The sequence below is a fragment of the Sorghum bicolor genome, chromosome 6, assembly GCF_000003195.3.
Source record: "Sorghum bicolor cultivar BTx623 chromosome 6, Sorghum_bicolor_NCBIv3, whole genome shotgun sequence".
Taxonomy (NCBI): Eukaryota; Viridiplantae; Streptophyta; class Magnoliopsida; order Poales; family Poaceae; genus Sorghum; species Sorghum bicolor.
The window spans coordinates 58,580,662-58,601,467 of NC_012875.2; the positions used below are offsets into that span (position 1 = coordinate 58,580,662).

Consider the following 20,806-nt stretch of genomic DNA (forward strand, 5'->3'; position numbering starts at 1 on the left):
GGCAAACTAACATTTATTCGTATCCATATGTATTTACTATATAAAAGTTTAAGAAGCGTAAACCTAGGCCTTGTTTAGTTCTAATTTTTTTTGCAAAATAGCTACTATAGCATTTCTTTTGTATTTAACAAATATTGTTCAATCATAGACTATCTAGGCTCAAAAGATCTGTCTCGTAAATTACATACAAACTGTACAATTAGTTATTATTTTTATCTATATTTAATGCTTCATGCATGCGCCGCAAGATTCGATGTGACGGAGAATTTAAATTTTTTTGCAAAAATTTCTGGAAACTAAGGCCTTGTTTAGTTCCAAAAAAATTTATAAAATTTTCCAAATTCTCTGTCACATCAAATCTTGCGGCACATACATGGACAACTAAATATAGATAAAAACAATAACTAATTACACAGTTTGCTTGTAGTTTGCGAGACAAATCTTTAGAGCCTAGTTAATCCATAATTAGATAATATTTATCAAATACAAACAAAAGTGTTATATTGCTTATTTTACCAAAAAATTTGGAACTAAACAAGGCCTAAACAAGACTCTAATTCGCTACAAAGCACACTCATTCACTCACCTCTCTCAAGAGTTGAGACGCACTTGGCCCACTTGTGACCAAGGTTTTTAATTTCGTTATCGCAAAAATTTCGGCCACCACCGAAATTACCGAATTTCGCGAAATTCGGCCGAAATTTCGCCGAAATTTTGTTAGAGACTAGCACATGAAGTATGCTTTTATTTTTAAAAAAATTAGATATAAACAAGTATCAATATGATTTATGATTACACATCTATTGAATAGAAGAATATGCAATATAAACAATAAAAAATATGAGTTTAAAGTTATATAGCACATGTATTAGTATATAATAAAATTTCAGATTTTTCTTTCGGCCACCACCGAAATTACCGAAATTCGCGAAATTTCGACGAAATTTCGCCGAAATTTTGAACCATGCTTGTGACAAAGCTATACATGCGGGCCACAAGTTTATCCACTGCGAAAACCCGAGCCGACTGGTCGTTGAATGAGCGGCTCGAACACCTATCCGGACACCGGCGGTTACCAGTAAAAATGTCCACGCGATCAGACTGGGACGCTGAAGACTCGCACGCTGGACAATGCACAGACACCTGGGCCCGAGTTAACCAAAAACGGAGTGGATCCCACTCCTCATTCTACTGCCACAAGTGTTGAAAGGGCGGTTCACAGGCAGCCCCACGTCACCCGGACAAGGCAACGGTCTAAGGCTATCTCCAACAACAGGACCTAAATATGAGACCCATTAGATAGTTTGGGTCACACACAGTAAAAGGGTCATGGACCTAAAACATTGCCTATTCCAACAGCCAACCCAAAAGAAAGACCTACAAACTGTGTGGCCAGTTTTTCCTCTTTCTTCTACCTTGTGTCGCTTGCTCCTCCCGAACAAGCACTCCCGCTCCTCCAACGGTGGCACAGGCTCCTAGCTCTTCTCAACGACGGCGTTCCCAGCTCCTCACAATAGCCTAGAACAGATCCCTTCCTCACGATAGCCTGGAGCAGATCCCTTCACACAGCTCCCCTGGTGAGTCCCTGCTCGAGACTCGAGAGCACGCTGCGGCCTCTTTGCGTGGACGAGCTCCAGCAGCATCCCCAGCGTGGTCCCTCCGTTCACCGCCGTGCTCGAGCCGCCTCCATCCCCACCGTGAACAACACCTTGCCATGGACCCACCACCAAAGATTTGCGTCGTCTGTCTCTCGAGACACTTATTTGCGTCTCGCCTCAGCTGGTATGCAAAATGAGTTCTCTATTTGGGTCTTCTGTTGGAGCATGTTTTATGGTATGCAAAACACTGTGAGCAACCTATTTTGCGTTTGCATTGTGCTATTGGAGATAGTCTAACGAGCGGCCCTCTGCTGGGTGGGCTCCGAACACACAAGTAAAGACAGTGGTCCCACTTGTCACTGGCAGTATTACCGCCACGCTCCCGCTAAAGGAAGTGGCCGTAGCAGTTCGCGGCGCCTCTTCCAAAAATCGCCTCACGCTTCCGTTTCGAACTCTTCGTCGCCTCACACTGCTCCTCCTCCCCATCCCTCCGCCCCTCCCATGGCGTCCCTCTTCGGTGCTCGCCGCCGGCGATCGCCGGAGGACGACGGCGAGGACGATAGATCCGGCAGCGGGAGGGCCCAGCGCCGCCGCCTCTCACCGGAGGATGCCGCCGCGTCGCCGGCGGAGGCGGGCGCGGCGACGGGGACTAGCCCCGGTTGGCTCTCCGGCTTCGTCTCCGGAGCGAAGAGGGTCTTTTCTTCCGTTTTACTGTTCTCCTCGCCCGAGGAGACCGGCTCGGGGGAGGATGAGGAGGAGGAGGACGACGACGAAGAAGAAGAAGAGGGCGTCGGCTTGAGTAATTTCTCCTTCCTTCCTCGCGTCCACGCTCTCCTTCTCTCGCCCCCTTGCTCCGTCGTTCAGTTCAGCGAGCCGCTTGGCTGTCTGACTGTGCGTTTGTAGCTTCGAGTACCCTGCACGAGTTGCTGCTCTGCTTCGACTTCGCGACCTAGGGTTTCGTCTTGACTTGCTCAAATTAGGCCAGGAGATTTCGAATCTTAGTTAATTCGGTGTCACAGTTGGCTAAAGGGTGGGTTGGGTCATCTGAATTGCGCATAGAATTTTACTCCAGTAGAGTAGAATTTCCATAGGTGCCATCAGGGGCAAGCATGGATTGGTATGAAATGCCGAGTTACTATATCTTTGTAGTGCATACTATAGATTAAATGGATTTCATTGAAGTGGCATATGGCTTCTATCAACCAAAGTTCAGTATTAGTACTACTAATCCATCTGGTACATATCACATCAGTCAATATGTGCCCGAAATCAGAATTGAAGTCATGAATTCAATGACCTGGCACCATGCTAATTACTCCTTGAAATTCAGGATAAGTGAGCAGAGTTTTTTTTTTACTTTCAGAGTGAACATAATTTGGGAGCTTCAGGTACTTGGATGGAAATTGTGTGATTTTCTCTATGTATTCTTCAGTGTAGAATTTCCGTACCTCCTATTTTTTTTCCAAGTAAAGTGGTTAGAGGATCTCAGTCTTCACCTTAGTAATGCTGGACAATATTTTAGCTAATAAGCAGGATCTTAATAATGTTGTACTTCCTTTTAGGCTTGTACCATCATGATATTAATTACGACGCCTTATTACAGACAATTTTTTGCTCTCTGTGTCATCTGATCATTGCCTTTTGTGTACTGCTGACTATTAATTGTGTCCTCACATCACTATATATGCTGTCCACACTCAGATGAAAATGAAGATATTCATGACACTCAGGGAGCAATAGTTCCTTTTAGTGAGTCAAAGCTTGCTATTGAGCAAATGGTTATGAAGGAAACATTCTCAAGGTAATCATATTGCTATCGCCCTTTTATATGTGGGCTAACATGTATAGTGTCATTTTTTTTCTGGACAACCTACCACAATTAAGTGTGGCACTAAAATAATTCTTTCTATTGACATCTCGTTCATCAAGTCTGTTGATGGTGCATCCTTAGATTCATTAAGGTTAAGTTCTTTGTAATCCTTGTTGTGTATACTGTGCAATGGATTATAATGGACAAACTTTAAAATTCATACTCATCTTGCAGCTGATAATGTAGATGTATGTAGGGACCCTTAAATACCTCAAGGCTAACAAAAGCTTGCACTGTAAATCATTACATATGTTATGCTACCTTACCCTTATGTAAATGTAACTGCTCTAGATGCTATTTATTGGCAAGTGTTGTGATTTTTATGCTGGGTAGATCCATCAGTATTTTAAACCTGATTTATTGGTGATATCTTCAGCAGATGCACTACCCCTTGGAACAATTAGTGTTTTCTTTTTCTTTTTGCAGGGATGAATGTGATAGGATGGTAGAGCTAATAAAATCAAGAGTTAGAGATTCTACTTTTCCTGAAGCCCATGAGTATGGAAAGCCAGAAGAAATCCCAAGTAGGAATGCAGGCATTGCGCATGACTTTACAGGAACATGGCGCTCCTTGAGCCGTGACCGGAATTTCCCTGAATCAGTTCCACTCTCTAGTATGAGAATGGGACCTGGTAGTTTTTCTCCAGGTTCTCCACTCCAAGCATCACCTGAGCTATGCAGTGCAGCAGTTACGGAAGCAAAAAAATGGTTGGAAGAGAAAAGGCAGGGACTGGGCTTAAAGCCTGAAGACAATGGGCCGTGCACATTAAATACTGATATGTTTAGTTCTGTGAGTATAACCTTCTATTCTTTGTAAACCTATTTGTTTTTGGTGATTCACGAACTTACTACTGGTTATGGTTGGATAAATTGTTTGTTACCTTTTATGTATGGCCATCTCATGCAGCACGATGACTCTGACATGGGTACTCCAGTTGATTTAGCGAAATCATACATGCAGTCGTTACCTCCTTGGCAATCCCCATTCTTAGGACGTCAGAAGTTTGACACATCACCCTCCAAATACTCTATCTCGTCAACAAAGGTAATAAAAGTAATTTATGTTGGGTCAAGGTCACTGATTGGAATTTGGCATTATTTTGTGGCAATATTTTGATCATCTGTGAGATATTCTTAGTTTTACAAAATGTTACTCTCTTATAAGGGCAGTTCCATTGTAAAATTTATTTGAGAATGTAAAGGCGATCCATGGCAGTTCGGTGACTCTAGCGTGGACATCGTTTTGATGGCCCCATACATGAAATATAGATCAATTTCGCTCTGCCCTCCTCTCTCTCATAGCACTCATGAAATGAGCTCCTGGGTTATTTTATTCTCTCGGTTCGGCTCGTGTTTGGGCGTTGATTTTAGCTAACACATAGTAGTCGAATGCTACAATGTGTGAAGTGCTGTACACAGATAGGGTTTTGCTCACACTAGAGCTTTTCTAAGATTGATGAACTTCACAACTTTATATGACCATCAGCACTTGAACTACTGATGATTTGTTATATTGATCTGTATTCCATGGTCTTGAATGAGATGTGATGGAGCTGCTACTGGTCACTTTCAACCGTCTTAAATTTATACCATGAAATTACTGCATTCTATATGAACTGTATAAATTCTCAACATTTCTAAGAAAATAAAAACCAACTTCACTGAAGTTGGTAAGAACAAAACTCATGTTACTAGGCAGGGAAACGGTGTGTTACATGCTATATTGCTATAGGCTTTCCTTTTCTTAATCACTATCTTGCTTGACACAATGACACCTGTCTGGTTAAGTGATGCCTCAGTTGTGCTTGCATATTCACTGCTAACCAAGTATTTTACCTTGTAAAGGTAACCACAAAGGAAGACTACCTTTCCAGCTTTTGGACAAAATTGGAAGAATCACGAAGAGCTCACATTGGATCATCTGGAGGTTCTGCTGATGCTCCTAAATTCTGGAATTATGGTTCTGGTTCCAGATTATTTGAGAATAACACCTCTATATTCTCATTGGGCACTGATGAGAAAGTTGGAGATCTTACCGAAACCCATAATGGTGAAATTTCTTTACACTTATGGGCTCTTTTTTTACTCCAAATTCACTCAGGCTGCATACTTGGATATTTATTCTTTTCTACTGATGCCTCACTTTCTTTATTTAGTTGCACTTTTTACTGTGAAAATCTAATTTGTTGTATATTGGCTACAGGGTCTGAGAAAGTTGCAGCAACAGAACCAGTCAGTGGATGCTCCTTACTTATTACACCAACTGAAGATATAACTGATGTGAGTAATTCATGATTTTTGTTTTATGTTTGTTGCATTATACTTGTATACATTTGGGCTCAGTTTAGCACAGTACTCTGTTGTCAGTAGCAACACTATTTACATAGCAAGTGGCTTGTACATTTATTGATAAGAGCACATGATGCCTTTTTAATCTTCCAAAAATAGTAAATTCTGGTCAATGTGCATACCAACCTTTTTGATACATTGTGCACTAAGCTGTTGCCCCTAGCTGCTCCTATTAAACAATACATGATCACTTATGTTACCTCTGCCTGTATTTTACTTTTCTCAGTTTGCCTGTATTTTACTTCTCTCAGTTTGTAGTATAAAATCTACTTGCCTCTGTTTGTTGAAAATGTGGATATGAATTCAGGAAAAAAAAAATTATTCATTGACATGTGTCCTCAAAACCTTTTTCTGTAGTTTGTTTCACAAGTATTATTTTGTATTTATCAGTGCATTTTTGTTGTACTAAGGGTATTACTGAGCCCGTGGACCTTGCAAAGGACAATGGGAATGCGCTCCAAGAATACCAAGTTGCATCTGAAATTCTCCCCGGTAAAATCTCCTTATCCAGTTGTCCTTGACTCTTCACCCTGGTTATCTCATGATATTCTACCCAGTTTTTAGCCATGTATAATGATTATAGAATTTGTGAATATCATGTTCTAAAATATTGTATTGTGGTACATGTGCAGATAAAGTTGCAGAGGGTAACGATGTGTCTTCCACAGGGTCAGTTTTTGCATTAGAAAATTCTTACTGCTTAATTTAGTTTTTGCTGCAATTGCACCATCATTTATAAGCTTACTGATTAAGTCATATATATGTAGCTGTAAATTCGACTTACAGTTACATTAGCCTGAACTTATTTGAGAAACTGATTTTGTACTTTAGTTCTGCATAGATGTTTCTCTATGTAATATCTAATTCCAACTTTGAAGTTTAAACATATAATAACTTTTCGCAAAAGTTGTGTAATTAACCTAAATAATGATGCTTATGTGATTACATGGTCGATGCCACTATCAGTCACGTATCGTATCACTCTTTTACTGTTCTTCATATTGGAAAGTTTTGCACTCGTGAAGTCATGTAATCCTCAGTTCCATGATATTGATAGCATTAGCTTCATATCGTCGTTCTGGATTATTTTATACTTATGTTATTTTGGTTTATCTACCGTAAACTAACATAGTGTCATTTATTCCTTGAATTTCTCATGTTTGGTGTCTCAGAATTACTAAGGATACTACTGCCCATAGTGGAGATGTTAAAGCTCCCACATCAGAACCACATATAGGGGAAACACATGTCAACTCAGCTTCAGGTATTTAGGGATATTCCTTGCTTATACAGTCAAACAAATCTTGATTATAGTTTGTCTTTTACTCCACTCATATTTTTTTATGGGGTTAAATCAGCTTGGCTTTGTCTAGACTCTGAGCTCGCATCAGATTTTCTCTAATGAACTGATAACTGATGCATGTAGAGAAGTTTCTGAGTTTCAGCAATTTTTGAGCCACATTAGGCCAACATTTTTTTTTGGTTCGAATAATGGTCACAAGTCTCAACCACTGTGTTGCATAGGTTTTGCAAATGCGAAGGCTAGACATAACTAGCTAAATATCAACCTTAACCATTTGTGTAGCCATTGCTAGCATTTGGTTGGTTTAGTGGTACTTAGGAGTATCATTCATTAGTTAGATGATTTCTAACTTAATCATCAGCCACCCACAATTTGCCAAATTAGCCTGCTGGTTGTCCAGCTGCAATAACTTTTATTGGCTGGAAGTCCAGTAGTCTACTTAGATTATCCAATTGAGAGCAGGGAACCATTGGCCAGAAATCATGGACAACCTTGCCTGCAAGGCTCAGGAAAGACATAATTGCTGTTGCTAGCCAGTAAATCCTGGCTTCAGTTGGAATGCCACTACACACACATGCTTGGGGCGACCTATGTTGAAAAAAAAATAATTACAACTCCTGGTTCCAGGTTTATATGGGTTTTACAACCATTCTGAGGATGGTTGATAAAAAAAACATTGTGAGGCTTTATGCTGTTTGAGGTTTGGTGAAAGCTTAAACATTGGTATAAACCATATAGGTAGTTCTTTTTATGATGTGTGGTTATACCGCTGTAGCCTACTGCCTGTAGGTACAACGAATTTGTTAGATATCCCAAATGCTTCTGGATGCTACTTGTTTTTATTAATTAAAGGGCGCCATCTTTTGGTTAGTAAATAATCTTTTGGTATGAATTCTGAAAGTGCTACAGCAGAAGCAGAATCCAAGCGATTGTTTATCACTTTATCTTAGTAAATCTCTACTATATTTTGGAAGAGGGGGTACTGTGCTTATAATGCTTACTGGTTTTATGCAAACTTTTCCAGAATCCATACCAAATGATGCAGATCCCCCAACCCAGACCAAAATGAATGGGTCGACCAAGAAAACATTAGTCAACGGGTAACCACAACTTTGCCGATTCTCTTTTTTTTCTTTCACCTTTTTTGTTTGGCAGTTGCATTTATGTAACCAAGTTCCCTGGGCAATGCAGTCTTTTGGATCAATCAAATGGCAACTCAGGGCTACAATCTTCAGGAAATGATAATCCTAGCTACACTAACTCGAGCAGTGCTATGCCACCCTCTAGTACCGAACTAACTGAGTCTACAGCCCCTGCTACAGATGTTGATTCTGTTAAGAATGGCCCAGGTACAAAACCAGAACAACCAGCTAAGCGGGCCTTGAGATCATCCAATGTTCAACAAGGACGGAAAAGGGTGTTGCGAAGCACAGCAAGAGGAAGAGCGACGTAGGGTCATTGCTGCACTATATTGTTGTATACTAGTATTAACGGCCCAAAAGGGCAACATGATACCTAGGTTAATTAGATCTAGTGCCGACTGGTCGTTTCCACGGTACGGTGCATTGTGCATCAACCTGTATCCATGTTGTATTATCTTAGGCCTTATGATGACCACGTGTACTAGTTAGAGTTGATCATTAGGACCAGAAGCTGTTTGATTTTGTTTCAGTATCTAGCTTTGGTTAAGTCTCTGGTAGTTTGTGCAGTCGGAAAAGAGAATTTGTTGGTTGTATTGCAGCAGACAACTAAAGTGTTCTAGTCATCAGGTACGTGTACTGTGTAGTGAATCCAGCAGCAGAGCTGTTCCTCTCTGTATGGTGGACGCTGGTATTTGAGGCGATGTAATCATTATGTAACCTTTGTTTTGTGCTATTGTGTTGTGGTTGCATGAGCTGCTTTTTACCACTATGGTTTCTGATCTGATACGTGACCACTGACGCGCGCCATGTTCATAGGAGGGGGGCTCGTCTTCGCATGCACAGCACAGCACAACCCAGGTTGTGGTTGTTGTGTTATGTAGCAAGCAACTTGTGTGTATGGGCCAAACAGTGGCCTCGGATCGTGCTGGGATACTGCGAAACGGATCGCTCCTGAAGGTTCGTTCGTGACGTCCTGTTAACTGCCCGCCTTGACTGTTCATACGAGCAAACACTGTGCACTGGGGGGGGGGCACAGTTGCCTTGCCTGCGTGTCTCTGAAGTCACAGTGCCTGTCGTCGTGGCCACTAGCATTGTGTCGTCTGTCGTGTGATCGATGCTGCTGATCCTATTCCTATACCTATCGATGGGAAGATGCTCGAGAGAAAATGCAAATCCACCACCATCCACTCCACCAGAATGGAAACGACAATGCGTCGGGTTCTCGCAGGAATTCGGACCAAGATCGGCATCCGATCGGTCGATCGATCGATCGACTCGCAGGCGTCACGTCATGTCAATGCATGAACCGCAACTCTCGCAGATTTGCGATGGAAAAAAGGAGCTAGAGCTCGGATGCCAAACGAGGTAGACGACAAGGCCGAGAACAAGCCTCACATCATGAACCAAATCAAGAGGCCTTATCCCGAAAGATCCTTTGGTCCCCTTCCCGTTCTGTAGTAGTACACGGCTCGCTCAACCCGAATCCCAAATCTCCAGCCCAGGAACAGGAACAGGAACGGGCCCCGGCGGCCGGGCAAACGCGACTCGCGTTCCTCCGGCTCCGGGTCGGGCCCCACCTAACGGACGGCTAATGTGCCTGCCTAGCCTACCAAAACAACACAAACGCTGTAGAATAGACGGTGACGACGACGGCTGCAGCGCCTAGCTAGCTAGCTAGCTATATCCTATAGGCAGCTAGCTCGTCAGTCAGTCACCGAATCGCCGAGCTCGAGGCGGCGGCGGCGGAGGAGGCGGACGGCGGGTGGTGCTGTTGTATCTCCACGGGGCCGTAGTAGGTGAGCTCCCTGATCATCTCCTCGATGTACTCCTCGCCGTCGGGGTCGTCGGCGTCAGGGTCGACTTTGACAGCAGCCTGCACCTCCTTGCGGCTACTACCGTCGACGTCGTCCCGACCGACACCACCACCCGTCCGCGACACGTCCGCGCCGTGCTGCGGCTCTTGCGCCGGCGCCGTGCAGCATTTCTCCAGCTTCGCGCGCAGCGTCGGGGAGAGCGTGCCCCCGCCGCCGCTGACGCTCAGGGGGAAGTTGGTGCGCGCCGCGGGGCCGCTCATCAGGCGCGCCGCCTCGTCGTACGCCCGCGCCGCGTCCTCCGCCGTCTCGTACGTGCCCAGCCAGATCCTCGTCTTCCTGCACCGTCGCCACGCGCACACAGACGACGCAGCAATAACACAACACAAATTAAGGCGCGTTCAGGCTTCAGAAACGAAGAGAAGAAAACTGCACCAGCTACAGCTAGCAGAGGAGCCTAGCCTACTACTACTGCCAGTCTGCTAGTAAAGCTCACGCAAAAGTTTCGACAAGCAACGATGCTAGCTAGTACTCCCTATATATATATACATATAACATTCTGAACATGCATGACATGAGTGACCAAGAACTTTACAGGAGTGGGTGGCGGATCTCGGAGACCCAGGAGCCCCAGTGCCTCTGCCTCACTCCTCTAAACCTCTGCAGCTTCGGCATGGCGATCGTGGCCACACTCACTCTTCTCCGCTGGCTAGTGCCCGGTGGTGGACACTCCCAGAGTCCCACTTGATAGCAAGAGATGCTTCAGGTGCCGGCCGCTTATATACTGCGCCGCGCACAAGGGGGCCGGGGCAGGGTGGGCTGCAAGTATATATCCAAGAGATAGATAGATAGATGCTAGCTACTGCTTATTAGCCATATAGATAGATGAGATCACAATCACATAGCTTGATTGATAGCTAGTAGATGCACTGCAGCTTAGCCATATAGATAGATGAGATCACAATCACATAGCTTGATAGCTAGTAGATGTACTGCAGCTTAGCCATATAGATAGATGCATGAGAGATGACAATCACATACAGAATATAGCTAGCTAGTAGATGTACGCAGATCCTGTTGGAGATGGATGCTGCTCAGCTCGCGAGATATGGCAACTTGCTTTTAGTACCATCTTGGAGCCATTTGGCATCGATCATCGATCACCCACGGTATACAAAACAAAGTACCAAGTGTACAGACATAGGGTGACGAGGACGACAGCACACTCTAGCTAGCTCGTTCCTGCAGATAGATGGAGCAAGGTCAGCTTTGGAGGTCGCAGAGACACGGCCTTGCAGGGGGACCCGCGCACGCCCGGTCTTGGTGCATGCACAGTTGCCGAACACTGGCAGTCGCTGTGACCCTTGCCAAGTCGGAACACCTGAACGGCCATTGGCCCAAGGACGACGACAGAACCACAGAGCCACAGAGGTGTAGTGTCAAGTACACGCGTCGGCAGGACGTGTAAGAGGTGGATCGGGTGGCAGGTGCAGAGAGATCCCTGTTCAGTGGGCTGGAACTTGGAAATCAGCCGAACGTGCCATCGACTGGCAGCTTTGGTTTACTATCGCATAGGGTACGTAAGCCTCCTTCGAATGTAGAGTCTCATGGCCTGGAACGGATGGCGCCAACGGGCAATGGCCCCTACCAGTTGGTGCATTCTTAGCTTGTATTAGTTGCATGTAGACGAAGACCATTGTACGTGTTCCACTACTCTTCCGCAAGCCGTCCATGTTCTGGACAAAAAAAAGAATCCCTCAGCAATGAAGCAACGACGCATTATCATGAATAGTCATGGAGATGTGACAAACCTGATCGACATTCCCCGTCAAACATGGGACTAATAGTAGTGCCCCAAAATTTGCTCAAAGACGTACTCCCTCTGTCCCAAATTATAAGTCATTTTAAGAATCTTGGAGAGTCAAAGTTTTTCAAGTTTGACCAAATTTATATAGCAAAATAATAACATTTTTGGTATCAAACAAGTATCGTTAGATTCTTTGTTAGTTATATTTTTATAGTGTACCTATTTTATGACATAAATCTTTATATTTTTCTTTATATTTTTGGTCAAACTTGAAAATGTTTTGACTCTCCAAACTTCTTAAAATGACTTATAATTTGGAACGGAGGGAGTACGTAACAGTGCAAAAAGCTAGGTTGCATTAACTGGTTAACACTGTAAATCCATGGATATTAGTTGTTGGAAGACACTATCTAGCAGCAAAGCTTTATCTTTTCTGCTAGATATACTAGATAGCATAGCAACTTCCAACAAATATCTTAACATGATAGACCAAATTTTTGTCCCTCTAGCCATAGCTATAAGGGGTATTTGGTTCAACTGGATTATAGATAATAATGAAATAAAATAATCTAAAGCTTAAATAATAACAATCCAGCTACCGAATTATTGTAATCGTCCTATGACCCATCTCTAACTAAGCTTGCTTTTTAATCTTGTATAAGTCATTGTATTACAACTCCATCCTTTCTAAATTATAAGTCACTTTGATTTTTTTTAGTATATCTATTGTGCTATATATTTAGATATATATTATATCTAGATACAAAGTAAAATGGATGTACTAAAAAAAGTCAAAGCAACTTATAATTTGGAACTTAGAGAGTAGTTCATAATCTAGGCTATATAATCTCATCTATAATCTAGAGTACTATATATATAATCCAATCAGAATCCAAATAGTAAACTTGGGATATCCAGTGGCCCTAGGAAAGTAGGGGTTTCACCAATGCAAGCATACACCAATAGTAGCTTGCCACCGAACCGAATCATGCGCTGGTCTAGATGTTCGATTGCCGAACAGAACACACGTACTACAGGCATCAAACCATGGATATCAGAACAAAAGTTACTCTTGTTTTCTTTTCGAACCCTGGGCAATAAAAAATAAAGTACAACTCCCCAAGTCACTTACACATATACAGCTGAACCAAGGCAAGTGTGTATTTTTTAATTGTTGCATGGGCTCAATTAACCGGAAGGACCGTACCATCCGCAAAGATCAATTTTCGGCAGACGTGTGTCAGCCTCGGTTTCATGACGTCAAGACCGGAGCTGACCTTAGAACAAAAGTTGAATGAACATCTTTGAAAGATTGAACCGACGTATTACGAGATTCATGAAGTCATTATACGCGTCTCGCTGTTGATAGAGACACTGCTTACCACTAAAAGTATAGCATAATTAATTTCTAGAATAAATTCAAAAGAATGAGTGCACATGTGCCAAGTTGAGTACTTAAACCTAGGTGAATAGATCCCACCACAAAAAACACAACTATCTAATACATGATCAGTTCGCTACCTCCTACACAGCACACACCCATATCATTTTCTCTCTTCCAAAGCGAATGTACTTTCTCTGTCCCATAAAAACAGACGTTGTAGCATCCGGCGAGAGTACCAAGGAGGGGAAAGAATGACCTACACACTCCTACTATTGCAAGTGGAGCAACTGCATTAATTGATGTACAAACAAGAACACTCATATCTGGTTGGCTCCAGTGGTGGAAAGGAGGCTACGATAACAGGTCTCGCACATGTGTAGTAGGCTTGACACATGTACAGACAGTACGGCACAACACTTTTTATGGGACACAATTTGAACGCTTAAAACGATTTTTTTTCAAGGACGGAGGAAGTAAACTCTGCAGAGTACTTTGAAAGCTACAATGCATATGATTTCAGCGTTGAACTTAGATTTTTTTTTTTAAAGCATGCTCACGTGCTTCATTAAGGAGTGGGAATATAAACACGTCCTGGATCACAAAACAACAATGTATCACTCGTGACTCAACTACTCAAGGCTGTTCCACTGATGGTTTTTGCGGCTGTTACTGATGTTGATTTGTTGTAAATCCTATAGTTGAAAATAAATGTTGATTCTAGCTGATAATCACCAGCTAGCGGTGGTTATACATATGTGGATTAACTGAGCAACGAAATGTGCAACCAAATCGGGGCTATGTGATGACTCACCCTGTTAAGACTATACTTAGGCACCATTTGGGTTGAACCCCTTCTCCGTCACATCATGGAGCCCAGTTTGTTGAAGAACTAGGTGTTCCTAGTTCTGACTCACCGAGCAAGCAAGAGCGACACAAAATCCGACACGTGACGATAAGCTGCATGTACGTCACGACCGGTGTCGTGCCACGATCTGTGCCGCGATCGGACGGTCGCCATCGGCCACGCGTGTCGGCACGGGACGCCTCGGCGCGTCGCGGGGCAACGGGCCCCGGGCGTCGTGCGGGGCTCAGCCGTCCTCGGCGTCCACACCCATCTCCCTGCTTAGGTCAAAAAATCCGCCGCCTGGGCGCGTTGCATTGCATGCCGAGTGGTGTGTGTGGAGTAGCAGAGATCATCAGTAGACCGGCAACAGCGCACGGCAGGGGAACGTGTTGGCGGCCGCGGTCTCGCCATGGGGTACGTGTCGGCGCCGCTCTCGCCAGTCGCCACCACGCACCACCATGGCGCCATCATATCGTCGTCGCGGAACGGCGCAAGTGCGGTGAACGATTTTGATGAACCGGCGGCCGGATCGCCGTCCGTCCTCGCGGCCGGACATGCATGCTCGATCGGTCAATGGGCATTGCATGTACATACGTACCTGAGAGCTAGCGGGTCGTACGCTCTGGCGAGCAAAGCGTACAGGTACCCACTGTATATTTTCCCTCAGCTCGTGCTCGCTAGCAGCCACTGTCAGACGAACCCACGTACATTTGTCCACGTTTTTTCGCGGACATGCATGAGGCCGGGCATGTAGCTGATGCCCGTGTGCCGTGCTTATGTGTGCATCTCGTTCGTTCTCGTGTCGATCACCTGTCCAACAGCGTACAATTACACACAACACAACACAGATCGACATGCATATGGTGGGGATCAAATAGATCTATGCAAGTGGCGGCCAGGCGCATTCATTCATTCCGCCTGGCCTGCATCTCGATCGCAAATTCGCAAGCGATCGCTCGCTCGGCCATGTGAGATCCCTCACTCGTCAACATCCTTATCCGCGGCAGGCCACGCACCCATCATTATTCATGTAGACCAAATCGCAGGACCGGCCGGATGATGCACGTAGTTAATTGCTGGACGTGACTGGCTGATTGCTAAACGATTACATTTCGTGGTGGAACTGTTCCCTCGCCGGCCACCTGATCTGATGGACTCAACGTGAGACTGCCTGCCGTGCCGGTGCTGTCATTTCATATTTCTCATCCATGTACCATGTCCAGATCATCTTTCGAAAGGTCTGTTGCCATGTGTGACTAATCTGCCGGCCTCCTTTGCCTGGCCTGTCTTTTACTAAGTTTTAGCTAGGACTAGGATGCCGATGAGATGTTTATACTTTGACAAATTAATACAGTAGTTTATCATCTTCGCACTCTATTTTTTTTTTCTTAATTTGGTTCCTGAAATAAAATAAGTTAACCCGTCCATCGTCACCTCATTTTCTACAAACTGATCATTAGAATGGATCAATTTCACAGAATTGGAGTTATTAATTATAGACTCATGACGCGTCATCTCAGTAGCATGGTGTCACCTTTCCGGTGATTGAGATTGTTATACTAATCAAGTATACGTAGGTGAGGTAAGCACTCAGTAGTACGAGGTTACTAGAAGAGATAAGTAAGATCATTAGAAAAGAATAGAGCCTAATCATTGTTTCCCTTTTCTTTTGGTCAGTGTAGCAAGCGTCAGATGTCTTTTCTTTCAGTAGTTGATCACCGTGGGGCATTCGTTTTCGCTAGAAGCGACTGTGGCTCTGGCTGTTACAGTCAATCTACAATGACATTGCATTCAAAAGTTATAAGTATAGCCACAGTTGTAGCTATAGCGAACAGGACATTCAGGGTATCTTAACTCTAAGTCAACCATTCCAATAGTGTTAGCTTTTAGCAATAACTCATAATATAATTAAGCATATGACACTCTCACATATTCTTGAAATATGTATATGAGCCTAAGAGCTTTTCTCTCTCTTCTATTCAAATATAAAAAAAAAGCTTAGAGTTGCCTTACGTGTCACCTATTGTGGATGTCCTTAGGGCATATACATCCATAGACAGGACAGGTTGCACAATCCACACTGTTTCGTAAGCTGATTAATGCTTTATATAAGCCATGATGAATCATGAATAAATTTTTGTACAGTATTGTGTTCCTCTTTGATAAAAAAATGTAGTTGTGTTGTAGAGGTTCATATGACCGTATAATGGTTAGATTATACAAAAAGTCCGTTCATAATATAATTTAATAAATTCAGTATAAAAATGAAAAATGTTATGTTGTTGTATACACCTGGATCCTTAGTATAAAAATAAAGTCCGTAATTTAATAAATTCAGTATAAAAATGTGGAAATGGATCGCGGGGTGGTGGAGTGGATGCCTACGGAGCCTTTTTTATAGTGGGGTTCACCTGGTTTGTGCAAAGGGATCAATTTTCAAATTTTGGATGGGGAACGGATGGCGCCTAACAATTCTTGGCCACAAATTTAGTCTGGCACAATTTTTTTTATTGTTTTTTTATCCACGTGTGCTATTCCTGGCCACAAGAACTATCTAGTAACCATTTGTTTATTGTTATTTGTTCTTAGTATCTTCCACATGCTCCTGGATGCATTTTAGGGCAGCGGTAAAGTTTATTACATCAAATATTTACAAACATACATAAAGTATTAAATATAGACTATTTACAAAACTAAAAATATGGCTAGAGAGTAATTTGCGAGACAAATCTTTTAAACCTAAATAGTCTATGATCAGACACTAATTATCAAATAAAACGAAAATATTACCTTACTTGTTAAACTTTAACAACTCTAACCAAACTCTCCATAAACTGAGCATGGTGTGCTCCTACCTCAATAATTATCATTTACAGCTGTCAGAATAATCTTTTTATAGGGTTAAAATTGTAATTTCTCACTAACCTTAATTTGCATGTCTAGTCCTACAAAAACGGTCTTTTTGAGATAGAGAGAGTATTTTCTACTCAATGTGCCTAGTTCTTGATCATGTAATACTAATATTCATCTAAATAGAATTAGGTATAAAATGGTTACATAAACACTTATGTTGTTGTCTGAGTCACTTGGCCTTCTAGCTATTCCAGATTGTCAACGTTGACTAGACCAGTACAGTTATAATACACAACGTGAGTATCGACTAGTAAATAAACATAAAAAAAGAGACCATAGAAGATTCAAATAACACTAATGTAGGCGCGAGAAAATAGAGTATGATTTTAGAGGGGGGGGGGGGAATTGATTGGCTTCATATATTCTTCAAGCTAAAATAAATTTTCTATAAAGTTTCTTGGATTAATTAGATTTTAGGATTTTTTTAGTTGCAATTTTATTTCTAAAATGGTATTAGGATTTTTAAATGATATTTGTATGAAATATATTTTTTTGTAAAGCCTATTTTATTACTTCTATAAACTTTTAAACATCGTGGCTGATGTGATGTCACGTAAGCTAAAACTGTCGTGAAACCACCATCAAAGTCGGATTAGGGCTGTGGTTTGTCCGATATTATAAGTTTTATTTACAGGGTGTATAACATCTGATTTTATTTTATACATCGAGAGGGGAAATCAGATAACCTCGGCAGTTTTTTTTTTTTTTTTGAGAGGAATAACCTCGGTAGTTGAAAGGGCTACAATATGGCCTGCATTATGGATCAACGGACCAAGAAGGCCTGCTACTCTGCTAGGCCCAACTAGTGGGATGCAGCCCATCTTACACCCAAGAAGAACTCGAGCCGTGCACGTGGAAGCGTGCTGGTGGCCCAGCAAATCTTCTCAACGTGTGGGCTTTTTGTTGGGAGGACGTTGGCAACCTGGCCGAATGGCCATGGGCCATGGCGTGCGCGCCTCTCGCGTCGCGTCCCGTTGCGCCGGTGCAGTAGAATCACCAGTTCTTCACTACTGTCAGGTGCGTGGTGGTCAAAATACGCGTGCGCCCATTCTCCACAGCTGTCAGTCAGTCGGTCGGTCAGTCAACAGCGACGTCAGTTTGCACGAATGGGCACGACAACGATTTGAGAATTGAAACGAGACCTACGACGACGCAGCAGGCAGCAGCACCCTGCCTGCTGGTCTCTGGGTCATCACCCCCGCCGCAGGGAAATTTCGGCCCACGAGCGCGGAGAAGTCGCCGGCGTCGAGCGTGATTTTCCACGCCAGGCCGGGACATCATCACCGGATCCACGAGCAGCGACCAATCATTGAAATAAACGTTGCCCGCCGCAGGCATTGCTCTTGCTCACGCTCCGCCGAAGACTTGGCCGACGACCATGCGATGCAATAGCCGCCGCGCACGTACCACTCAGCACCCGGTGCCCGGTTTTCTATCCTCTGCCTCTCAAGTTTCAGGTCGGCATTGCGTCCGTGCGCTGGATAATGGATATTCAGCAGCAGCCTATGAGAAAACGATGAGAAAGATCCGGCGACAGAACGTACGTACAGCCATGACTTGCGACTTGCCAGCTGCTAGTATTTTCTATGTAGATAGAGTAGTATCTGCCTCTGGGTAAAGTACAGTACTCTAACTGAAAGCGAGCACTAAGATGTAATGTAATCCAAAAGCAAGTGCATGCACTAGAGATTTTAAATCGTTCAGTTGGAGCTCCTGCGTTAGCAAACACTGAAAGAAAGGAACAAGCGCTCACTGTGCTAGCGACACATAAGGCCATTCAGCGATTAACAAACCCAGACTGAGATTATTCAGTGACGCTGAGCTAATCACACAACATGACACTGGAAAGAAACAAACACGGCGCGGTGGCACCTATGGGTCGTCCCATCTGCTTCTGGTGCCATTTGGTGAGATCATGCGTTCATTTCAGTGCAGGTGACGGCACACAAGTTCAGATATTTTTGAGCCCCATCCAACTTGACAAGGAAATGCCATGAATATAATCATCAATGGTGAGCTGTAGCTAGGTCTCAACACTTTATTTCTGTCATCAAGGCCGCCTCCAAATCTGATGTGCTGCGGCGGCCTGCAGATTATAAGTATGTTCATGTTCTTTCCTGTATCTGAAACTCATTACCACGCGAAACTCAGATTGGCAGCAGGCTGCCGGATTCATCAGAACATTAAAGGCTGTGACGTGCTCTGAAAGATAAAGAAGACTGCCTGATGGCAATGCAATCAATTCAAGTGCTCCCTTGAAAGGAACAAGTGCTTGCTGGATCCATTGTCAAAAGAAAGCAGTCCTGGTGTAGTAATGCAGAAGCAAGATATTCAAACTGCGATCTTTCGAAAAAAAGATATTCAAACTGCACGGCCATACGGCAACAAAGTTGTGATGTCGCTGCGCCGCCTAAGACCCAAAATATCAAGATTGACAACAGTACCAGTTAAGAACCCAAACTCAATCAAACCTTCTTTGATTACAAAAAAAAAATGATCTTCTCCTCGTGTTCTTGCCTCGCTCACTGACAAATCTGTATCCCAGTGGGCTTGCACGATCTGATCAGGCTGACATACCCATAGCGTCCATCCGTGCATCTGTTTGTTGCATGTCGACAGAGCCTAGCTAGCAACCTAGCACTAGTTTAAAACTAGCTCGACTACCTTTCCAACACACATAGATGGCGTAATGGTAAGGTTTATGGACTGATATGGACATATGGCGTGCCAAGTGTTTTTTATTCACGTCACAACCTTCAAATTTCTACCGAACACTTGACCTGGACTTGGAAGAAACTTTGAGCTTTTGCTTTGTTGAAACACTTTTCTACTCTCCCGTCTTATCCCAGGACTATCACGCTAGGCTTAATAATATAACTTTGTGTCAAACGTCTCCGACACGTATTTTTTTGTTATATAAAAATATAAAAACAAACGGGTTTGGACTGCAACGTATCTATAGTTAAACTATTGGTAGTCTAAAATATCTAGGAATCGACGGTTGCCAGGATTCAGTTTATTTATTCGTTTCCGTTTTCTATTTCCTTTTGATAATATAGGATTCCATGCTCTGGTGCAACGAACTCATGTGCCCATGTGGAGGGCTCAAATCATGTGGCCGGCCTGAAGCATATATAGGATGATGAGGCATCTTAGAAGGTCAACTCTGCTCAAGAATCATTGCATATACATGTCTGAAATGTCAAATACTCCGTATGTCTGAGCTTGTGTGCATTATCCCAGTACTGAAAAGTTGATTAAATGCATTCATATGTATATATGATCAGAGGTCTCTTTACCTGAAGTAGCGTCAAGTACACGTACGTATATTACTTTGACAAAATTACCGTGTTCACATGGGTAAGACGATTGGAGCCACAGAGAGATTAATCTACAAGTTTTAACACACAACAGGTACTACTAGACCGGATTATGCAATAATAGCTTGCTGAAGAACCATACTTTCACGCGCAGAGAGAGTCAACTGTGAACCACCGACCGTAGGAAATGGGCCTCCGAGAAAACAAGTGCTAATAATTGAGCCTCCCCTCTTCTCTCACGGGCCAAATTAGCTCTTTGATTGGTTCTGAGGGCAAGTGCTATGCTGAGGTCAACCTAAATATAATGCTCCTCATTACTCTGAAAGGCTATCATGATTTCAGATGAGGAAAGAAAAAAGGTTAGAATGATTCATGCATGCCTGCCTTGTTAAATCACCAAAAGTCTATCCCTTGCATAAAACAGTTCCCAAGATGGCATGGCATGTTGCCAGTATCTGAAAGGCC

At 43.3% G+C, this 20,806-nt stretch overlaps 2 protein-coding genes across 2 annotated transcripts; one reads left to right on the top strand and one right to left on the bottom strand.

The window, feature by feature from the left end:
- On the top strand, positions 1,968–9,025 carry LOC8079608 (protein KAKU4). Its single transcript, XM_002447203.2, has 11 exons — positions 1,968–2,397; positions 3,300–3,399; positions 3,895–4,258; positions 4,376–4,513; positions 5,314–5,518; positions 5,672–5,748; positions 6,228–6,309; positions 6,450–6,486; positions 6,990–7,081; positions 8,145–8,220; positions 8,312–9,025. Exons 1-11 carry the CDS (start codon positions 2,100–2,102, stop codon positions 8,571–8,573), a joined length of 1,731 nt encoding a protein of 576 aa, XP_002447248.1. The 5' UTR covers positions 1,968–2,099; the 3' UTR covers positions 8,574–9,025.
- LOC8070251 (ethylene-responsive transcription factor ERF003) lies at positions 9,662–11,238 on the bottom strand. The gene is made up of 2 exons (XM_002448626.2): positions 10,669–11,238; positions 9,662–10,412 (listed from the first exon to the last, which is right to left on the bottom strand). The coding sequence occupies exons 1-2, from the start codon at positions 10,746–10,748 to the stop codon at positions 9,974–9,976; spliced, it is 519 nt and encodes a 172-aa protein (XP_002448671.1). The 5' UTR covers positions 10,749–11,238; the 3' UTR covers positions 9,662–9,973.